General features: G+C 37.7%; 1 protein-coding gene across 9 annotated transcripts in view; it reads left to right on the forward strand.

Moving 5' to 3' along the window:
• Positions 1–21,869, forward strand: part of LOC124078023 (ATP-binding cassette sub-family A member 6) — a 59,079-nt gene that overhangs the window by 25,786 nt on the left and 11,424 nt on the right. For 8 of the 9 annotated variants that reach the window (XR_006846784.2, XM_046422616.2, XM_058572182.1 and 5 more), the window contains 10 exons: positions 2,194–2,310; positions 3,495–3,678; positions 4,068–4,234; positions 12,217–12,350; positions 13,613–13,750; positions 16,032–16,139; positions 17,072–17,245; positions 17,469–17,582; positions 20,305–20,424; positions 21,762–21,839. Coding sequence is in view for 8 of the 9 variants with exons in the window: in XM_046422616.2 (XP_046278572.1) it covers positions 2,194–2,310; positions 3,495–3,678; positions 4,068–4,234; positions 12,217–12,350; positions 13,613–13,750; positions 16,032–16,139; positions 17,072–17,245; positions 17,469–17,582; positions 20,305–20,424; positions 21,762–21,839 (1,334 nt within the window). In the remaining variant the exon portion in view is untranslated. The remainder of the gene's footprint in view (positions 1–2,193; positions 2,311–3,494; positions 3,679–4,067; positions 4,235–12,216; positions 12,351–13,612; positions 13,751–16,031; positions 16,140–17,071; positions 17,246–17,468; positions 17,583–20,304; positions 20,425–21,761; positions 21,840–21,869) is intronic. The other variant, XM_046422615.2, reaches the window with a different exon arrangement.

Genomic DNA, 21,869 nt, shown 5'->3' on the forward strand with positions numbered 1-21,869 from the left:
GAGAAAAAGTATACGGAGGCATTTGCTGGTACCACTACTGGAATATGCCACGTAGCTAGAGTTTCTGTTGTTGATGTCCCAGCACACAGCAACCTTGTTATACATACCCCAGGCCTCTGGTACTCTAATGCCATGCCTACATCCATTATAGGATATGTGACTCCAGGTCCCCTGAAAGCCACAGTTAGACCATAGGAAATCACAGTGCTTGGTAGAGCCTTGTCCATCTATTTCCTTTCAGTAAGGATGGTGGCCCATTACCCTCCTATTCAGAAGGTAGAATGAGGGAGCCTTCTCTATGAAATTCACAGTTTCATCCAAGTACCCCTAGGAAAGAGATACATAGTAAACAAATGCTTATTGTAAATTCATTATCTGAAAGAAACTACTTCAGGCACCAGAAATATAGATTAAATGAATCCCTACCCTCATGGAGCTTACATTCAACTGGGTGGGTGAAAGTGGGAAAATAAATAGTTTAATAGTTGTATGATAAAATAATAAAGCTACATGAGTTAGAGTGGTGGCTGTTGTATAATTGGAGTTTATGTAGAGTAGTCACAGAAAGCCCACAAGAAGGAAATGGTCAGTTGTTCTTCAAGTAAAGGGTAAGCGTATGTCTAGAGGGCAGTGATGAAGGAGGAAAGTGGTGAGTAGGGGTGGGTAAAGTGGTGAGGTTAGATGGACAGTGGCTCTCCATGTCCATGAGCCAGAGAGGCTTTTGTGTTGACGTTGATTGATTAATGAGGGGTTGATGTGATATGACTTTTATTTTCATTCTCTGGATAAAGAAGATGTCTGGATGTAGAGGAACAAAGAGTATACACTAGGAAACTGGCCTCAGGGCCACTTCGGAGGTAGAAATAAAAGATAATATTGTATAGGCTAGATGATAAGGATGGGAATGTCTTTGAAAGGTATTTGTTGGTAAAGCTGGAAAGCCTGACTGATGTGTCTTGCACACATGAATGTGAAGAAAAGTGTGAAAAACTAAGCGGGACTTCTAGAATTTTGGCTTGAATCACTGGATAGAAAATGGTGGCATTTATTGAAAGTCATGGTTGGAACAGTTTGACCAAAGGGGCAGGGAAATCAATGTTCTGTTTTAGGAATGGTAACCCACAGATATCTTTTGACTTCCCAGTGGTCAAGTATATAGTTGCCACAAGGACATTAGAAATAAAAGACAAAGTGAGACTTGAAAATTTGGGAGTCTTCAGCATATAATGAACTGGGGACCAGATATGCGTGTATGTAAAGAAAAAGTAGTTTAGGACTGAAACCTTGGAAGAGAGCAGAGTTTGAGAAGCTAGGAGGGATGTAAATTGAGAGTTCTGAAAGAAGCTAGAGGAAAAATAGTATAATGTGTTCATAATCTAGAGGGAAAATGTTTCCAGATGTGGGACTGGTGAACTGTTTTGAATGCCACAGGGTTAAAGAAAAGAAAAGGGAATGATTGAGTTAAAAGGAAACAAGAAAAATAAAGACTTGTTCACTAAAGTTGAAAATGCAAAGATTTTGGTGACCTGAAAAAAAAGAAAATTTTTTGTGGAAGCATATGAATAGCATTGGGATTTGAGGGGATTAAGTATAGCTAGGAGTGACAAATAAAGGCAGAGAAATCTGTGGAGGAAATAACGTTGTTTTGTTGCTATTGTGTGTATTTGTTCAATGGATACTATATAATTTTGGATTGTTGTTGGATTACCCAGAATATATTGAATAAACTGAGGATGGAGGAAAGAGAGAGAAAAGACCACTTTGGGAAGTCTTTGAAATGCTGAGACTGGAAGAAATTTGGGACTTAGGTGAAACAGGGATACCTTTTGAAGGAATAGCTGCAAGTCTTTCTCCCATACAGAAGGAAGACCCAGGATTTAGAAAGAGGTATATTTGAATTTATAGTGTGAGGTGAGGAAATAATGGTCTTCCTGATTGCTCATATTTTTTTTTCAAGAAGTCTTCAGGATATTTGTAAACTATGGGTTGAAGATACAGAGAGGCCGTTTGAAGAACAAGTCTGCAGACTCAGAGATTACAAGCCTTCCAATAGAATTTTGCTTTTGATGATGACAATAACCTAAAGGCATACATTTTATGAACAATATTATTCATATTTCAGATAAGTGCTAATTTACTAGGTTTAGCTACTGATGTTTTCAAGAATGTATATTTTCTTGTCTGTTGCTTTAGACCTTTTCAGTGATATTGATAAGTGTTCTGGCCAGGGTATGATGAGTTATGACATCTCCATGTCAACTCTGAATGAGGTCTTCATGAACCTGGAACGAAAACCAGCGATCAGACAAGGTCAGATCCTTTGCATATTTCACAGAAATCAATTTCCAAATGATCATGTGTCAATTTAATATTTATACTGTTTTGCATAATTCATATTAAAGACTATGAGTTTTTCCAAATTTGGCTCTGCTGTTGAGATGGGATGCTTGTTGACCCACATCATCAGTAGGACTCAACACAGAGCCCTTCTTGGCTTTTACCAAATCTCTTTTGAAATCCATCAATTTCCTGTTGGGTAGTTTTCCCCCATCCTCATGTGCTCACTACTGCTTTAATGCTTTGAGGTTGTGAAAGATCTTAATTAGAGGAGTGAAGTCAAAGAAGATATTTCTGATAAAAGATGTTCTTCGTTAATTAATGCAAATTTAATTTCAGTAAAGTCTAAATAAGGAGAATTCTCAGTTTCAACTCCTGAATATTTAATTGACAATAAGAGCTTTCATTCTGGGTGCTCCTTCTATGCCAGATAATAAAAGTGTAAATATACATTCATATATACATACAGTATTACTTCCCACCAAGTGTCATTGACACCATTTTACAGATGAGAAAATAGAACTAAGAACAGTTAAATGACCTTTTCCAATTCATGCTACTTGTAAGGCATGTTTATGGGATTTATATAAAAGTTTGGTTGTTTCAGAGCTGATGCTGTCCCCCTAAAATCCTAGATTATTGATAACTTTCTAGCAAATATTGAGGCTTTAATGTTTGCTATTACTATTGAGAAGTTTTTTTTAAAGTTCTCAAATATTGTTACCTTTGAGATTGGCTTTTCAAAAACTATATGCCAGAAGCACCCCTTTCCTGAGTTCTTCTTTTGGTATGTAGTTAGTATGTTTTCCCACTGAGGTCATAGAATTTGGATATTATTGTATGTTTCTCATATTGTTTGCATTGTACCCACAACATTCCAAAATATTTTTTATTTAAAAAGTTTTAATATGCATAGTCATTGGTAATTATAACTGCAGAAAGAAAATATTGAAGAATGGGGATGTATAAATTTAATATATAATTAAGTTTATGTTTAAATTTGTGTAAATAATTGTATTGAATAATTCTTTTCAATAAGACGATAACAATGAAACCAAAAATAAAATAATTTTAAATATTTTAAAGAAGAAAATTACTATGATGCCCCAAGATGGCATTAATAATGTGTGTGTGTGTGTGTGCGCGCGCGCCTATAGATTTTGAACAAACAGACAAGATAAGAGACTCAGAAAGCCCAAGTGAAATGGATCCAGCTTGCTCTTCTCTCTCTGAAGTACACAAGACTGTGAGCGACATGAGCCTCTGGAGAATGCAAGTCTGTGCGATAGCACGGCTCCGTTTTTTAAAGCTGAAACGTGGAAGAAAAACACTTTTGACCCTGTGAGTATCAGAGTGTTGTGATTTTGTTAAACGAGCAGTTTCAAAAAAGGCTCAAACCAGAGGAGATTTTAAAACTAGAACACAATGCCCAGCATTTCTGCTGGAGAAAAGGTAAATGTCACATTGGATTTTACTCACCACAGGAATACCTGTAGATTAGCTCTTGATCAGGTTCATACATACAAGTGCATTTAGTTTTCATAGTTGGATGACCCACTGTTCATGCAGCATTGACATTTTAGACCTGGGTAACACGATGAGACAAGGCTCAGAATGTTTGTACCTGGAGGAATTATCCTTATAGATATGGCACACAAGTGGTTGTGGAATGTTTTATTGAGGAAATAAAATTGCTATAGATTCATATGGTGATTTTCTTTATTGTTTAGGCTATTGGTTTTTGGAATTGCACTGTTTCCTTTGATTATGGAAAGGATAGCAAATTCTATGATAAATGAAAGTGCAAACTGGGAGTTTAAAACAGAATTATATTTCCTCTCTTCTGGACAACTTCCTCAGGAACCTCGTACCAGCCTCTTGATCATCAATAACACAGGTGAACAGGAAAACAAAATTTACATCCAGAAAGAAGTTATTTTTGTTATCAAATACCATATGTGTTAGAGGAAACAAATCATAGGAGAAGAAAATATACATTTATAAGAAATAGTTTATGAAAAATAGTGAATATTTGCTCTGATTTTAGAGATCACAGAATGATGGGGACAAGTGTGAATGCACCTGGGTTACTATTCAATCTGATAGAAGTAACTTATCTACATGATAACCTGAAGCTATGAATTAGAGAGAAATAAACTTTTATCTTGGTGGAACCACTTCATTTTCAGATTTCTTTGCAGCAGCCTAACTTATACCATAAATATGATACATGCTGATTGAATGCAAAGATGGCCTGTCTACTACACCCCACACTCTACTACTAATTTAAATAGGATTCAGGAAGACTACTTATTTTATTATGGCCAAGACTGGGTAATTAATTGTTTCCTAAGTGCTCCGGAACCTGGAGGAAGGATTTCCATCGCACGAGGATCGGCTACGGGGACTCAAACGCGAGAGGTTTGTCGCATGGAGGGTAACACTGCTTATTCAGCAAATCGCCCCGCGGCTAGAGTCTGCAGCGCGCGCTGGGAAACGAGGAGATAGCGACGCAGGGATACAGCGCTGCAGTTTCTGCCAGCCGTGCAAGCACCGTACTCAGGGCTGAATTCTGGGTTCGAGACGGGGGAAGGAAGCGGTCCATCTCGGTTCTCCACACCGGTCAGACCACAGAGGAGGCCAGCAGCCACCATGTTGGAAAGCTGATGTCACCATCCCTGTTTTCGACTGACCGCAGCTCATTCAGCCATAGAACAGGTAATTTCAGGCTGCCATTCGCCTGCGGCTTGCAGACAGATTGCTAGGGTTCAGTGCCTGGGTGCTTCTTAGAACCTGATCTTATCGGAACGAACACCGAGTGCAGGGAGGCCGAGTTCCGGCTCCCGGAACCACCCTGGCCCAGGGCTGCGGAGCCTGCGGAGGCTGCTTCTTGGACCCTGCTCCTATCAGAGCATACACCAAGCACTAAGCGGCCGAATTCCGGCTCCCAGAACTGAGCCCGCGGGGACTGCTTCTTGGAGCCTACTCTTATAGGAGCTTAAACTGAGCACGGAGCGGCCGAGTTCCGGCTCCCGGAACTTCCCTGGCCTGGGGCTAGGAGCCTGGGGAAACTGCTTCTCGGTCCGGGTCCTGCTGAGGGGCGGTCAGGACTCACCCGTTGCTTTGGTTGCCCGGCAAGGGGAACGAAATGCTGCCATTCGCATAGGATACCAACATGGCAGAGATCTGATGTCATCAGAAAGCGGCGGAGGAGAGAACTTCATCAATACCAGCGGCGACATAAACAGTTGGTCTCCTGGTAGGGGGGTTGAGGCACAGACACCCGAGTCTCCTCAATTTGTCGTCGAGCCAGAGGGGAGGAGCCGGGCCGCCGCCAGCGCCCGGAGCAGGCCCAGCGGCTCGCCAGCGTGGTGACCGCGTGACCCCAATTGAGAGGGGGCGGAGCGGAGCCGTCACCCGCACCCGCAAGGTGGGCAGACCCGCGACCCAGTGGTACATGGGCGTGGTAGGAGGGGCAGGGCAGAGCCGCCGTTCGCGCTTGCAAGGTAAACAGACCTGTGACAGCCTGGCGGGTCAGGCCCAGTGGCCTGCCAGTGTGGTACACACGTCACCCCAACTGGAGTAGGGGCAGAGCAGATCCTTCTCCCACGCCCGGATCAGGCCCTGCCGGTGTGGTGGCCACGTGACCCCAATTGGAGTGGGGGCGGAGCGGAACTGCCACCCGTGCCCACAAGGTGAGCAGACCTGTGACCAACCTGCAGATCAGGTCCAGGGGTCCGCAGGCGTGGTAGGAGGGGCAGGGCAGATCCGCCGCCCGCGCCTCCAAGGTAGGCAGACCTGCGACAGACCGGCGGATCAGGCCCAGGAGCCTGCCGGCGTGGTACACACACCACCCTAATTGGAGTAGGGGCAGAGCAGAGTCGCCGCCTGTGCCAGGAACAGGCCCAGCGTCCTGCAGGCGGGGTAGTCACGACACCCCAATTGGAGTAGGGGCAGAGCAGAGCCTCCACCCGTGCCCGAAAGGTGGGCAGTTCTGCGACCGACCAGCGGGACAGGCCCAGTGGCCTGCCGGTATGACAGACACGTCACCCCATTTGGAGTAGGGGCAGAGTAGAGCCGCCGCCCGCGCCTGCAGGGTAGGCAAACCTGCAACCGACCGGCGGATCAGGCCCGGTGGCCTGCCGGCGTGGTACACTCGTCACCCCAATTGGAGTAGGGGCAGAACAGAGCCACCACCAGCGCCCAGAACAGGCCCAGTGACCTGCCGGCGTGGTAGCCACGACACCCCAATTGGAATAAGGAGAGAGCAGAGCCGCCGCCCGCGCCTGCAGGAAAGATATGCAAGCAGTATGAAAAGACAAGGAAAGAAAGGACCACAAGCAATGCAGGTCAACGCAACTTTAGAAGAGGTAACAGCTGCAGCAGATGGAATGTCAGATAAAGAATTCAGGATATACATGCTTCAGATGATCTGGAGTATCAAGGAAGACATTAAACAGCAAAATCAGACAATGAAAGATCACTTCGACAATGAATTACGCAAACAAATCCAGGAAGCAAAGGATCAACTATACAGGGAGATAGAGGTTATAAAAAACAAACAAACAGAAATCCTAGAAATGCAGGAAGCAATAAACCAACTTAAAAACTCAATGGAGAATACTACCAGCAGAGTAGAACACTTAGAAGATAGAACATCAGACAATGAAGACAAAGTATTTCAACTGGAAAAGAACATAGACAGCTCAGCAAGACTGTTAAGAAACCATGAGCAGAACATCCAAGAAATATGGGATAACATTAAGAGACCAAACTTAAGAGTCATTGGGATACAGGAAGGTACAGAGCTCCAAACCAAAGGAATGAGCAGTCTATTCAATGAAATAATACGAGAAAACTTCCCAGACTTGAAGAATGAGACAGAATCCCAAATCCTAGAAGCCTACAGGATGCCGAATGTGCAAAATCATAAGAGATCCACACCTAGACACATTATAATGAAGATGCCCAACATACAGAATAAGGAGAGAATTTTAAAAGCTACAAGAGAAAGGAAGCAGATTTCATTTAGGGGTAAGCCAATCAGGATAACAGCTGATCTTTCAACACAGACTCTGAAAGCTAGAAGATCCTGGAATAACATATTTCAAACACTGAAAGAAAATGGGTTCCAACCAAGAATTGTGTATCCAGCGAAATTAAGCTTCAGGATGGAAGATGAAATTAAAACCTTCCATGATAAACAAAAGTTAAAAGAATTTGCAGCTAGAAAACCATCTCTTCAAAACATCCTCGCCAAAGCATTACAGGAAGAGGAAATGGAAAATAACAATGAAAACCAACAGTGGGAGATAGGACAGTAAAGGGGGGGAAAATAATCAAAGAGGAAAACAAACCATGTTTAGTAACATAAATAAACAAATATGGCTGGAAGAACAACCCATATCTCAATAATAACTCTAAATGTTAATGGCTTAAACTCACCAATTAAGAGACACAGGCTAGTAGAATGGATCACAAAACAAGACCCAACAATATGCTGCCTACAGGAGACGCATTTGATAGGAAAAGACATACATAGGCTGAAGGTGAAAGGTTGGGAAAAATCATATCACTCATATGGACTTCGGAAACAAGCAGGAGTGTCCATACTCATATCAAATAAAATAGATTTCAAGCCAAAGTTAATCAAAAGGGATAAAGAGGGACACTACATACTGCTTAAGGGAACCATACACCAACAAGACATAACAATCATAAATATTTATGCCCCAAACAATGGTGCAGCTATGTTCGTCAAACAAACTCTTCTCAAGTTCAAGAGTCTAATAGACCACCATACCATAATCATGGGAGACTTCAACACACCTCTCTCGCCACTGGACAGATCTTCCAAACAAAAGTTGAATAAGGAAACTATAGAACTCAACAACACTATTAATAACCTAGACCTAATTGACATATATAGAGTATACCACCCAACATCAAGCAGTTACACTTTTTTCTCAGCAGCACATGGATCCTTCTCAAAAATAGATCATATATTATGTCACAGGGCAACTCTTAGACAATAGAGTAGAGATAATACCATGCATCTTATCTGATCATAATGGAATGAAACTGAAAATCAACGATAAAAGAAGGAAGGAAAAAGCATACATCACTTGGAGAATGAACAATAGGTTACTGAATGATCAATGGGTTATAGAAGACATCAAGGAGGAAATTAAAAAATTCTTAGAGATAAATGAAAACACAGACACAACATATCGGAATCTATGGGACACATTGAAAGCAGTTCTAAGAGGTAAATTCATTGCTTGGAGTTCATTCCTTAAAAAAAGAAAAACCAACAAATAAATGATCTCATACTTCATCTCAAAATCCTAGAAAAAGAAGAGCAAAACAACAGCAAAAAAGTAGAAGGCAAGAAATAATTAAAATCAGAGCTGAAATTAATGAAATTGAAACAAAAGAAACAATTGAAAAAATTGACAAAACTAAAAGTTGGTTCTTTGAAAAAATAAACAAAATCGACAGACCCTTAGCGATGCTAGCGAAGAGAAGAAGAGAGAGAACTCAAATTACTAGCATACGGGATGAAAAAGGCAATATCACAACAGACACTTCAGAAATACAGAAGATAATCAAAAACTATTTTGAATCCTTATACTCCAATAAATTAGAAGATAGTGAAGGCATAGATAAATTTCTTAAGTCATATGATCTGCCCAGATTGAGTCAGGAGGATATAGAAAACCTAAACAGACCAATATCAATTGAGGAAATAGAAGAAACCATCAAAAGACTACCAACTAAGAAAAGCCCAGGACCGGATGGGTATACAGCAGAATTTTACAAAACCTTTAAAGAAGAACTAATAACAATACTTTTCAAGCTACTTCAGGAAATAGAAAAAGAGGGAGAACTTCCAAATTCATTCTACGAGGCCAACATCACCCTGATACCTAAACCAGACAAAGACACTTCAAAGAAAGAAAACTACAGACCAATATCTCTAATGAACCTAGATGCAAAAATCCTCAATAAAATTCTGGCGAATCGGATACAAAAACATATCAAAAAAATTGTACACCATGATCAAGTAGGATTCATCCCTGGGATGCAAGGCTGGTTCAATATAAGGAAATCAATAAATGTTATTCACCACATCAATAGACTTAAAAATAAGAACCATATGATCATCTCGATAGATGCGGAAAAAGCATTCGACAAAGTACAGCATCCCTTTATGTTCAAAACTCTAGAAAAACTAGGGATAACAGGAACATACCTCAATATTGTAAAAGCAATCTATGCTAAGCCTCAGGCTAGCATCATTCTGAATGGAGAAAAACTGAAGGCATTCCCTCTAAAATCTGGAACAAGACAGGGATGCCCTCTCTCTCCACTTCTGTTCAACATAGTTCTCGAAACACTGGCCAGAGCAATTAGACAGACGAAAGAAATTAAAGGCATCAAAATAGGAAAAGAAGAACTTAAATTATCACTATTTGCAGATGACATGATTCTATACCTAGCAGACCCAAAAGGGTCTACAAAGAAACTATTAGAGCTAATAAATGAATTCAGCAAAGTGGCAGGATATAAAATCAACACGCATAAATCAAAGGCATTCCTGTATATCAGCGACAAATCCTCTGAAATGGAAATGAGGACAACCACTCCATTCACAATATCTTCAAAAAAAATAAAATACTTGGGAATCAACCTAACAAAAGAGGTGAAAGACTTTTACAATGAAAACTACAGAGCCCTAAAGAGAGAAATAGAAGAAGATCTTAGAAGATGGAAAAATATACCCTGTTCATGGATAGGCAGAACTAACATCATCAAAATGGCGATATTACCAAAAGTTCTCTATAGGTTTAATGCAATGCCAATCAAAATCCCAACGGCATTTCTTGTAGAAATAGAGAAAGCAATCATGAAATTCATATGGAAAAATAAAAGACCCAGAATAGCAAAAACAATGCTAAGCAGGAAGTGTGAATCAGGCGGTATAGCGATACCAGACTTCAAACTATACTACAGAGCAATAGTAACAAAAACAGCATGGTACTGGTACCAAAACAGGCGGGTGGACCAATGGTACAGAATAGAGGACACAGAAACCAATCCACAAAACTACAACTACCTTATATTTGATAAAGGGGCTAAAAGCATGCAATGGAGGAAGGATAGCATCTTCAACAAATGGTGCTGGGAAAACTGGAAATCCATATGCAACAAAATGAAACTGAATCCCTTTCTCTCGCCATGCACAAAAGAATTCAAAATGGATCAAGGAGCTTGATATCAAATCAGAGACACGCCGTCTGATAGAAGAAAAAGTTGGCTACGATCTACATACTGTGGGGTCGGGCTCCAAATTCCTCAATAGGACACCCATAGCACAAAAGTTAATAACTAGAATCAACAAATGGGACTTACTCAAACTAAAAAGTTTTTTTCTCAGCAAAAGAAACAATAAGAGAGGTAAATAGGGAGCCTACACCCTGGGAACAAATCTTTACTCCTCACACTTCAGATAGAGCCCTAATATCCAGAGTAAACAAAGAACTCAAAAAATTAGACAATAAGAGAACAAACAACCCAATCAACAAATGGGCCAAGGACCTGAACAGACACTTCTCAGAGGAGGACATACAGTCAATCAACAAGTACATGAAAAAATGCTCAACATCTCTAGCTGTCAGAGAAATGCAAATCAAAACCACCCTAAGATACCATCTCACTCCAGTAAGATTGGCAGCCATTATGAAGTCAAACAACAACAAGTGCTGGCGAGGATGTGGGGAAAAGGGTACACTTGTACATTGCTGGTGGGACTGCAGATTGGTGCAGCCAATTTGGAAAGCAGTATGGAGATTTCTTGGAAAGCTGGGAATGGAGCCACCATTTGACCCAGCTATTCCCCTTCTTGGTCTATTCCCTAAAGACCTAAAAAGAGCATGCTACAGGGACACTGCTACATCGATGTTCATAGCAGCACAGTTCACAATAGCAAGACTGTGGAACCAACCTAGATGCCCTTCAATAGACGAATGGATAAAAAAAATGTGGCATTTATACACAATGGAGTATTACTCTGCATTAAAAAAATGACAAAATCATAGAATTTGCAGGGAAATGGATGGCATTAGAGCAGATTATGCTAAGTGAAGCTAGCCAATCCCTAAAAAACAAATGCCAAATGTCTTCTTTGATATAAGGAGAGTAACTAAGATCAGAGTAGGGACGAAGAGCAGGAGAAGAAGATTAACATTTAACAGGGATGAGAGGTGGGAGGGAAAGGGAGAGAGAAGGGAAATTGCATGGTAATGGAAGGAGACCCTCAGGGTTATACAGTGGAGGGGGTAGAGAGAGAGGAGGGGAGGGGAGGGGAGGGGAGAGGTGGGGAGAGGGGAGGGTGGAGGATGGGAAAGGCAGTGGAACACAACAGACATTAGTATGGCAATATGTAAATCAATGGATGTGTAACTGATGTGATTCTGCAATCTGTGTATGGGGTGAAGGTGGGAGTTCATAACCCACTTGAATCAAAGTGTGGAATATGATATGTCAAGAAATTTGTAATGTTTTGAACAACCCACAATAAAAAATTAAAAAAATAAAAATAAAAAAAAATAAAAGTCATGAAATAGAACTACTTTATTTTGATGATCACACATCAATTTGCATTAAAGGGAATTAAAAAGCTAATTCATCATAGCATAATATTTGTTAAATATAAAATGGTAGTGAATGATTTATTTTTCATGGCCCAGTATTATTGTGATATCAATAGAGACAGCGTGCTGTAAGTATCAACTTTATGTGCGGGGTTCACTAGGAAAACATTTGTAATCTATTTACTCACCTTTATATGGCCTTTTGTTATTGATTTCCTATTAGAATCAAATATTGAAGATTTTATACAGTCTTTGAAGCATCAAAATATACTTTTGGAAGTAGATGACTTTGAAAACAGAAATGGCACTGAAGGCCTCTCATACAATGGCGCTATCATAGTTTCTGGTAAACAAAAGGTACGTTTGTCTCTTGAGTTTTGCTTTTATGACTGCACACAAATGCAACGAAAGTGCTATATTTTAACTCTTAAAAACTTCAGAGAATCAACCCAGCTAGTATATAGTAGCTTGACTCAGAAAAACATTTTTAGTCCATATTGAATAAACTGTGATGTTTAAATGGGTGTTTTTGAAACATTTTTCTCCTCTTGAAGTAATTTTTACATTTGAAAGAAACTAAATTAGTCATATTGTTCAAACTCAATGAAATATTACATTTTAAAATTATCTGTAATTATGAATTTAGGGAATCCATTTAATAGCTAACTATCTGTATGATATGTTGGTAAAACATATTATACTAATAATATACTGTACTGTACTAAAAATATTATAATATCCACACAGATTCTTGGAGAGAAAAGTATTCCTCATATGCTATGTTAGTGTATTTCAATTTAGGTAAAAGTGAATGATCCATAGAAAACAAGAAACCAGATGACAATCCAACCTAATCATAAGTAAAACTTCTGAGTCTCACTTTACTAACAGTGCAGTTTTCTCTTTATTTATTGCCACAAGGTAAATAAAAAACAAAAACTTTTGAAACTGTATCATTGAACTCTAGACTACCTAAGCTAAATTATGAATTATGAATTATGAAAAATATAGTCACTCTCTTCCAACTTTGGGAAACTGCTTTGGCCTCTCCTTTGTCCTAAATACTTACTACGCGAACTATTGTTAATGTTTAAACAACATTGAACCTCTTGATGAATGCATGAACATTTTCATCAACATGAAGTACATTACCTAGTCTTAGAGAGGGTGGAAATGCTTTGCTGACAGTGTAAACATAAATAATTAATAAACTCCATGTTTATCACCTGCTATGATAAAATTCCTTTTCTTGCTCATAAACTGCCAGTGATTCCTTGTCCAGGCAACTTTTAAACTCCACTGAGATCTCCTCATCAAGACAATGGAGACAAAATCATAGCTATTTAGCAAAACCAATAAAAATTTGTATGAAGTGGATTCTGACTCTGCACTATCCACTGTGCTAGGGCCTTTTATATATAATCACATTAAATCATGTAATGACCCATTTAGTATTTTCTCTCACAGATGAGGAAACTTATGCTCATGAAAGTTCGTTAACTTGAAGATGGACACATAGCTGGAATGTGACACTCCAGCTTCTTACATATAAAAACTGTACCTTTGTTCTTCAAGGTCTTAGAATTAACTTTATTGATGTTGTTTTTGTTTATTTTAAGGATTATAGATTTTCAGTTGTGTGTAATACCAAGAGGTTGCACTGCTTTCCTATCCTCGTGAATATTATCAGCAATGGGCTACTTCAGATGTTGAATCATTCACAGCATATTCGGATTGAGAGAAGTCCATTTTCATGGGTAAATATTGAATTTAGTGATCCTGAAATTAAGAATTTGATAAGTAACCTATGTTTTTCTTCTTTAAGGTTTAAATATTTATATTTAATTATTCACCCTAAAAATTACTATTGTGTCCTAACATTTTAAACATGTTTTATCGGATAAAATATTTTTTATTGCTAAGTTATCATCAGAGAAATCATTGGTGAATACTTTTGAATATTTTTTCATATTCTCCTGGGGGAGGGATGCTGTGGAAGTTGTAGAGACATTCCAGGAAGTACATTAAAGAGGAGACAGAGACAGAAAATACTGAATTAGAAATCAGGAGCTTTTGTCATGCTGCTTTCATTTTATAAATTTAATATAATTTTCTAATGGAAACTCCCTTGACTAAGTGAGTAGATTGACTAACATGAAGGAGATGGGATGTATTGCTTTCTGATGCCTTCCTTCATGTAACCATAGTTCTTCTGTGTTGCAAAGATGTCTAATACCGATGAGTTGAGCTTCTGGGATTTTGGCTACAGCCTGTCTTCAGACAATAGAGAAAACAATGGTTGGAGATAGAAGAGCAGAGGGCCTTCCACATTGGGATCCAGTAATATCACCTCCTTCCTTTTTCCCTGAAGCTCAGCAGTGACAGTGGCTTCCCCATTTCATCATTCTTCTTGGATGATGATCCCCCATATAACCAATGCATGATTATTAGAAAATAATAAGTATTTAAGATTTTATAGTTTTTTGGTTGATACCAAAGGGATCTCTTGAAACTTATTCCAAATGTTTCACACCAAAAGTTCGAAAGAAAAATCAGCAGCATTAAAAATATACCAGTTAAAAGGAAATTCCACTTTATGACAAAGGTGTTGAGTTCCATTTTGGCTCCATTGCATGGTTGTTACACTCAAGTGCAGATTTTCTGTAGGTAATGGGGAGAATGAGAATGGAATAGACTTGAGAGTTGAGTGATGTATGTCTACATCCATGAGTTGAATGTGATCAGGGGGAATACAGGATGGTTTAGCACAGAAGTGTCTGAAGGGAACTCGTCTGAAAGTGGAACCAGTGGGTGGGACAGTTGCCCTCTCTTGGTTATTCAGTTTTCTCATGTCTTTGCCTGTTTGCTCAGGATCAAAATGGACCTAAATTCCATGGCTACTCTCTTAATCACACCCCATCCCCCAGTTGCATACTCCTTCATTCCTATGATGACAGTAATGCATTTTCCCACCTGGAGAAAAATTGGAATTTATAGACACAGACTCCAAAAATCTTAAAATTTGAGAATTGGAGAATTATTCTGAGACAGACTTGTGTTGCTCCCCTCTAATTTTATCCATGAGATAGTCCTGTATGCTGCTTGGGCACAGGGCCCAGTCTCAGACAGACACTGATTAGGGGGTAGTGATTTAAATTTTATCTCTTCAAAGATGCATTCATTGGCACCAACTTTCCTTTTCAGCTCTGTGCTAGAGAATGTATCCTCCCTGTTGCTAAGGACTTCACATACCCATCTGTGGTTTGCTGAGAAAGACATGTTGCCTAGGCCTGAGTTTTCTGTTAATGAAGAGTCACAATTCACAAATTGTTGTTTTTCATCATGGTAAAAACACATAATATAAAACTGACTATAATAATCATTTAAAGCATACAAATCACTAGTATTAAATACATCCATATTGTTGTGAAATAAAGTTCTAGAACTTTTATGTCTGGTGGAAGTAAAACTGTCCATCAAACAGTTCCTATTCCTATCTCCTCTCCTGCTCCTGGGGAGGAACCATCACTCTACTTTCTATTTCTATGAATTTGACTACTTTAAATACCTTAATATTTGTCTCTTCTTGACTGATTTATTTCACATAGCATAATGTCCTCCATGTTCATCCATGTTGTAGCATGTGACAGATTTTCTTCCTTTTTAGAGCTTAATAATGTTTTATCGTATGTATATATACCATGTTTTATTTATCCATATATGCACTGGTAGACATTTGGGTTGGTTCCATCTCTTGACTATTGGAAGTAATGGTGCTATCAACGTAGTGTGCATGTACCTCTTAAAAACCCTGCTTTATGTTCTTTTGGATGTATACCCAAAAGTGAGACCTAAATCATTTCTGACTTGTGTTTTTCTTGGAGTTGAAGCCCCATGTCAAGTAACAAGAAATCACTTTCCCTTCTTGGATGACTGTGAACTAGAACTATATTTTGACTTCTCAATATTTCAAAAAGCATATTCTTTGATTATTAGTGTGTTTCATGAAAAATTTTACTATTACGTTTTTGCTTCCAGAACCATCTGTACATCTGGACTGGGTTGCCGGAAAGTTCTCCGTTCATGATTTTTGTTGTGTGCTGCCTTTCTCCTTACATTGCCATGAGCAGTGTGAGTGATCTCAAAGTAAGAGAAAGCAGAGAAGTTCAGGGATTTAAGTAATTGTGTTTTAATATTGTGTGTTCAAAATGTTTTCCTGTGAGAAAAACACTTAACTCTACTTTGGGTAACATTGTTAATCATTATTTCTAGCAAGTCAGAAATCTTACTTTTAAAAATGCAAAACACTTTTTACTTCAACTTTTTGGCATAAGTACAATGATTTTTTACACTTGACGTAAACCTTTAGAGGGCAATATTATAAAAAAATCTTTGGACTACATTATTTCCTAACTCAGGAGGAAATCATTGATGTTGAAATTGAAGACCATATTTAAGACTTGTGTTCCCTCTGCATTCTGTAAATGCAATTTTATATTGTATTTGTGTTTAATTATTCTCATTAACCAAACAAAACCTGAAAATAAGATTTAGATAAGTCTGCTTTCATCATCTTGAACCAGTAACTCTATGGAAATATATATATGCATATATATATATATATATATATATATATATATATATATAAATTTTTCAAGTCACAAGACATGTCTTTGGAAGGAGCTTAATGCTTTGAGAAAATATCTGAATAATGAATAGAAAAGTGATATTAATCAAGTCTACCTAATAAAACAAAGTACATTTTTTAAAAAAAGTCGCCTTTATGTAACTGTAGACCTCAGTTTCCTGAACAATATGTAAACTATAAACACACAGTATGCAAACAGTAAATATACACCCCCACATATGTACACATATATACAGTATGCAAACAGTAAACACACACATATTTATACACACATATAGTATAATAACTTTATATATATATATATATATATATATTACATGTTATTTTTTAAATATTAGGTTAGATTATATATCTTAAAAATACTTTCAATATATTTTTTTTGTATTTGGATTTTATTTGAACCTATATATATCCTGTGTTCTCTCATCAGAAGAAAGCTAGTTCTCAGCTATGGATTTCAGGCCTCTACCCCTCTGCTTACTGGTGTGGGCAGGCAGTGGTGGATATTAACCTCTTCAATTTAATTCTCCTTTTAATGTATTTAATCATCTACATAACAAACATGATGGAAGTTTATATTTCAAGTCAAGGTTTATTTGCTATGGTAAGTAGCATATTAAATAGATCAAATTTTATAAGGTAATTAATAATTTTTTTAAATTAATATTTTCTATAATAATGGTAATTACATATTTATTTTACCATAAACCAAAAAAATGCTTGTAAAGTTTATGTGCAACAACATATTTTTAATATATTTGTAATGTGATTTTTTTCTTCAGATAATATTTCATTTTTTGATTATGATATATTTTGTATTTCTTCAGGTTGTTGTATCACTTGGTTATTCAGCTTCTCTTATCTTCCTGACATATGTGATATCATTTATTTTTCGTAAGAGTAGAAAAAATAGTAGCCTCTGGTGGTTTTGCTTCTATATTGTAAGTACACATACATTATTATACATATACACTAGAGACATAGTTATTTCTAAACTGTCCATGTAATGTCACACATAGTCACGTTTGTCTTAAGCAACTTGTCTTAACAATAGAAGTTAAAGTTCAAAATCCAAAATGCTCCAAACCCAAACATTTCTGGTCCCAAGAATTTCAGATAAGGGGTACTTAAACCTGTACTTTAAAACTGCACCATCGAAAGGAGGACAGAGGTAACTCGGTATTGAGTTAGTGATGTTCCTAAATAATTTAGTTACCACCCTATCAACAGAGTTCATAAAGAACTTCATAGAAAACCTGAAATATAAAATATACTATTGAGTGTATAGATACTTTATGTTATGGAGCTTCCTGGCAACACTAGAACAAAAACTGATCCTAGTCTCACCTGTTTCTAAATGAAAACTTAAACATAAGTCTAAGACATTAAAACTTACAAAATCTACACCTAGAGTTTTGAACTTCAATCTTGCATTTGCTGTGTGGTTTTAAACCCTAACATCTCTTAGTGTCTGACCATCTCTAACATCTCTGAACCCTAGATTTCTCATTTATAAATAAAAGAATAACAGTTAGTACATTATAGAGTAATTGTAAGGATTATAGTAAGTAATTCAGGCTTTCTTCATTCCTGGCATTTATGTAATATTCAGTGAACCTAGAGATTAGAATTTTTATTCAAATAGTACATTACTAGATCTAGCAGAGGTTTAATTTAATGCTTAATACATATTTGTTGGCTGATAAATTGATCCTCAAAACAGAAAAATAAAAAGTTATTTTTATCCCCTTCTCCCATTTACCAGTATTCTAAAAGAAAATGAGTCTATTGCTATGAAAATGCACAATCTCAGAAAAAGCACTTACTTGGAACTGGGGCGAAATGTATTAGGCAGGACAATGGCAAAGCTTTGTGATAGTTTGGTGAGAGGCAAAATAGTAAGATGGATTTTTAAAATAACTGCCCATGTAACTTTCAATTTATACAGGATTTACATATTTTTTACTATTGTTACCTTAGCTTTAAAAAGCTCATTCCTCTTTTTATCCTGTTATCTTGGGTTGAATTGAATACTGGGTCAGGAAGTCTATTTGGTCATTTTAAATATCCCCTTAATCTTCTTTTTTTTTAAGAGAGAGAGAGAGAAAGAGAGAGAGAGAGAGAGAGAGAGAGAGAGAGAGAGAGAGAGAGAGAATTTTTTAATATTTATTTTTTAGTTTTCGGCGGACACAACATCTTTGTTTGTATGTGGTGCTGAGGATCCAACCCGGGCCGCACGCATGCCAGGCGAGCGCGCTACCACTTGAGCCACATCCTCAGCCCTCTCCTTAATCTTCAATCTCTTCATCTATTAGAAATTTTCTTGTGAGACTATAGTTGGCAAATATTTTCCCCCACTCTATAAACATCTTCTTGCTTTGTTGATTGTTCCCTTTGTGGTGCAGAAGTTTCTTCATTTTTTTTTTATGTTTTTAGGGTCATATAAAAAAGACACAGGATTAATATCCAGAATATATAAGGAACTCAAAAAATTTCACAACAAAATAACAAGTAATCAAAAAAAAAAATGGGTGAATGATATGAACATATACTTCTCAAAAGCATACAAATAGACAACAAATATGCCAGAAAGAAAGAAAGAGAGAGAGAAAGAAAGAGAGAGAGAAAGAAAGAGAGAAAGAAAGAAAGAGACTCATCATCCATCAGGGGAATGCTAGTCAAAACTATTTCATAGGTGGATGAGGTGGTGCATGCCTATAATTCCAGCAGCTGGAGAGGTTCAGGCAGTAGGATATCAAGTTCAAAGCCAGCCTGAGCAATTTAGCAAGGCCCTAAGCAAACTGGTGAGACTTTGTCTCAAAATAAAAAAGGGATGAGGGAGGGTTAGTGTTAAAATGCCCTGGGTTCAATTTTTGATACCAAAAAATAAAAAGCAATGAAATCTTTTTATTTGCAGCAAAATGGATAAACTTTGAGGACAGTGTGTTGAGTGAATAAGCCAGACACAGAAAAACAAATGGCATATGTTCTCTCTCATATGTAGAAGCTAAAAAAATAGTTGCTTTGAATGAAAGTTAGTGATTACTGGAGGTTGGGAAGGATGAGAAATGGAGGGAAAATAAAAGAAGTTTTGGCAACAGGGACCAAAACCGAATAACTTGTGGTGTTCAACAGCTCAGTAGGTTGACTAAAGTTCTCAACAATATTATGTATTTTATGAATATCTAGAAGAGAGGAGTTCAAAGGCTCCAAACATAAGGGATTATTCCCCTGATTAGGCAGTACGTGCCATATTCATGTGCTGAAATACCACTGGGACTGTGGGTGTAGCTCAGTTGTAGAGCACATGTTTAACATGAGTGAGACTCTGGGTCCTGGGATTAATCCCAGGACCAAAAAAAAAAAAGGCAGGAAAAGAAAAAACAAAGTTTATACTGAACTTAATATGTGCAATTAATACATGTTAACAAAAATAAAATTAAAAAATTTTCTGTTGGGAAGCTAAAATTCATGTATGTTCTCATTAACAAAAGCTCCTTTTCCCCTTCTCTCTCTGGAAGGAGGCATAGTGATAGCATGTAATTATGTTTGCATATGGAAAAATTATGACATATGTGATAAGAACATCTACATCTTAAATTATTTATCAAGTGAATATGGGCGGAGTGTGTCTGATGTAATACCATTGGACTTCCCTTGTAGGTCTTGAACTTCATGCCTTACATCATTTTTATCAATGACTTCAAGCTAACTATGATCATTGTCAGCATGGTGTTACTTCCATCATCTACTTTGGAAGTATTTCTTATCTTCCTGGAAAATGTAAGAAGTCTTACCATCTGTGCCCTTAATAATGAATATGTAGCCTTATGGAAGAGCTTCTTCAAGATCTACAAGGATAGAAAGTGGATTAGTTTGAATTGGAAGTGATATAAAATGACCATGAGGTATTTCTTTTGGATGACTAAAATGTTCTAAACTTGAAGTATGATTCTCCACAGCTTTGTAAACTTACAAAACATCCTGGAGTTGTGCACTTAAAATGGGTAAATATTATGGCATGAAAATTAATCCTCATAAAGCTGTTAAAAAAGCCTTCTCCTATGCACTTTGCAAAAATATATGCCCCATTAAATGCTATTGAAAACTAACATCAGATTTAAAAGAGCTCTCTGGGTCAATGGGTATTCATTATCCACTCTGAGGATAAATTCATGCACCATACCATCTAGGTATTCAAAAACATGTATCAAACACTATTCTGCTAAGCATTAGGACACCTGATGAACAAGATCCCATAGTCCTTCCTTTCACAGAGTTTAGAGGAGACAAAGATCAACTTCCAGAAAGTGAACACAACAAACTTAAAAGGTTACAAAGGAGAAGGGCAGAGGACCAAGGGAGAACATGCAAAGTTCAGCCAATGTGCTCTGGAAAGTCAGAATTCTTCTGGGGACTTGATGTTTCCATACATTCCTAAAGGATAATTAAGAGTTAATGTGTCAGGGAGTGAGGCAGGGAGTAAGCATGTTCTGCAGAGGGAAGCAAAGGCATCAGAACAAAAATACTTCTCCATCAACTGAGGGATATCTGGAGTTCTTGACTATAAACTCAGCCCTTTGCTTAAAGCATTTTGCTTTTAAAATACAAGTAGAAACCAGCAAGGGGAAATCCATTAATCTAGATCTATCACATATTAGGAGGAATGAGTTACTCTCTGAATGAATTGACTGATGAACAAAGAATAACATGATAGTGCTATTTATTATGATGGGAAATAGTCACCATGTGGGGAGAAGTAACCCTGTGAATAGGCTTCCATGGGACACTTAAGACAGGTATCTCAACTCCCAGAAATTTTCACAATGCCTACACCTCTCTCTGCCTTGCTTTCAATGGGCTTTTGGCAAATGTTTTGGTTTTAAACCAAGAGATTTTTTTTTAATTCGAAGAGAGGAGATTACCTGCTCATTGAGAAACAGCAAGACTTGAGTAGGAGACTCCCCTGTTTCTGTGCAGGGAATTTGTCACCAATGTACATAGAGGAATTGAGATAAATGAGAAGATAGTCAATCTGTAAAATTTCATATTATTTAAGTGAAAATTGTAAAGATGATGAACTTTCATTTATCCCCCATCCTTTTTTTTTGCCTTTTCAGAGAGCAGAGGAGTACTATGAAGAATTTCAAGAATTCATATTTCACCTGAGTGCTGTTGATCTTCTAGTGTGCCTAATAGTAAGAGGACCTTATTACCTCACCACATAT

The sequence above is a fragment of the Marmota monax genome, unplaced genomic scaffold (genome assembly GCF_021218885.2).
Source record: "Marmota monax isolate L192 unplaced genomic scaffold, Marmota_monax_Labrador192_F-V1.1 WCK01_AAM20220418_F8-fsc00173, whole genome shotgun sequence".
Classification (NCBI taxonomy): Eukaryota; Metazoa; Chordata; class Mammalia; order Rodentia; family Sciuridae; genus Marmota; species Marmota monax.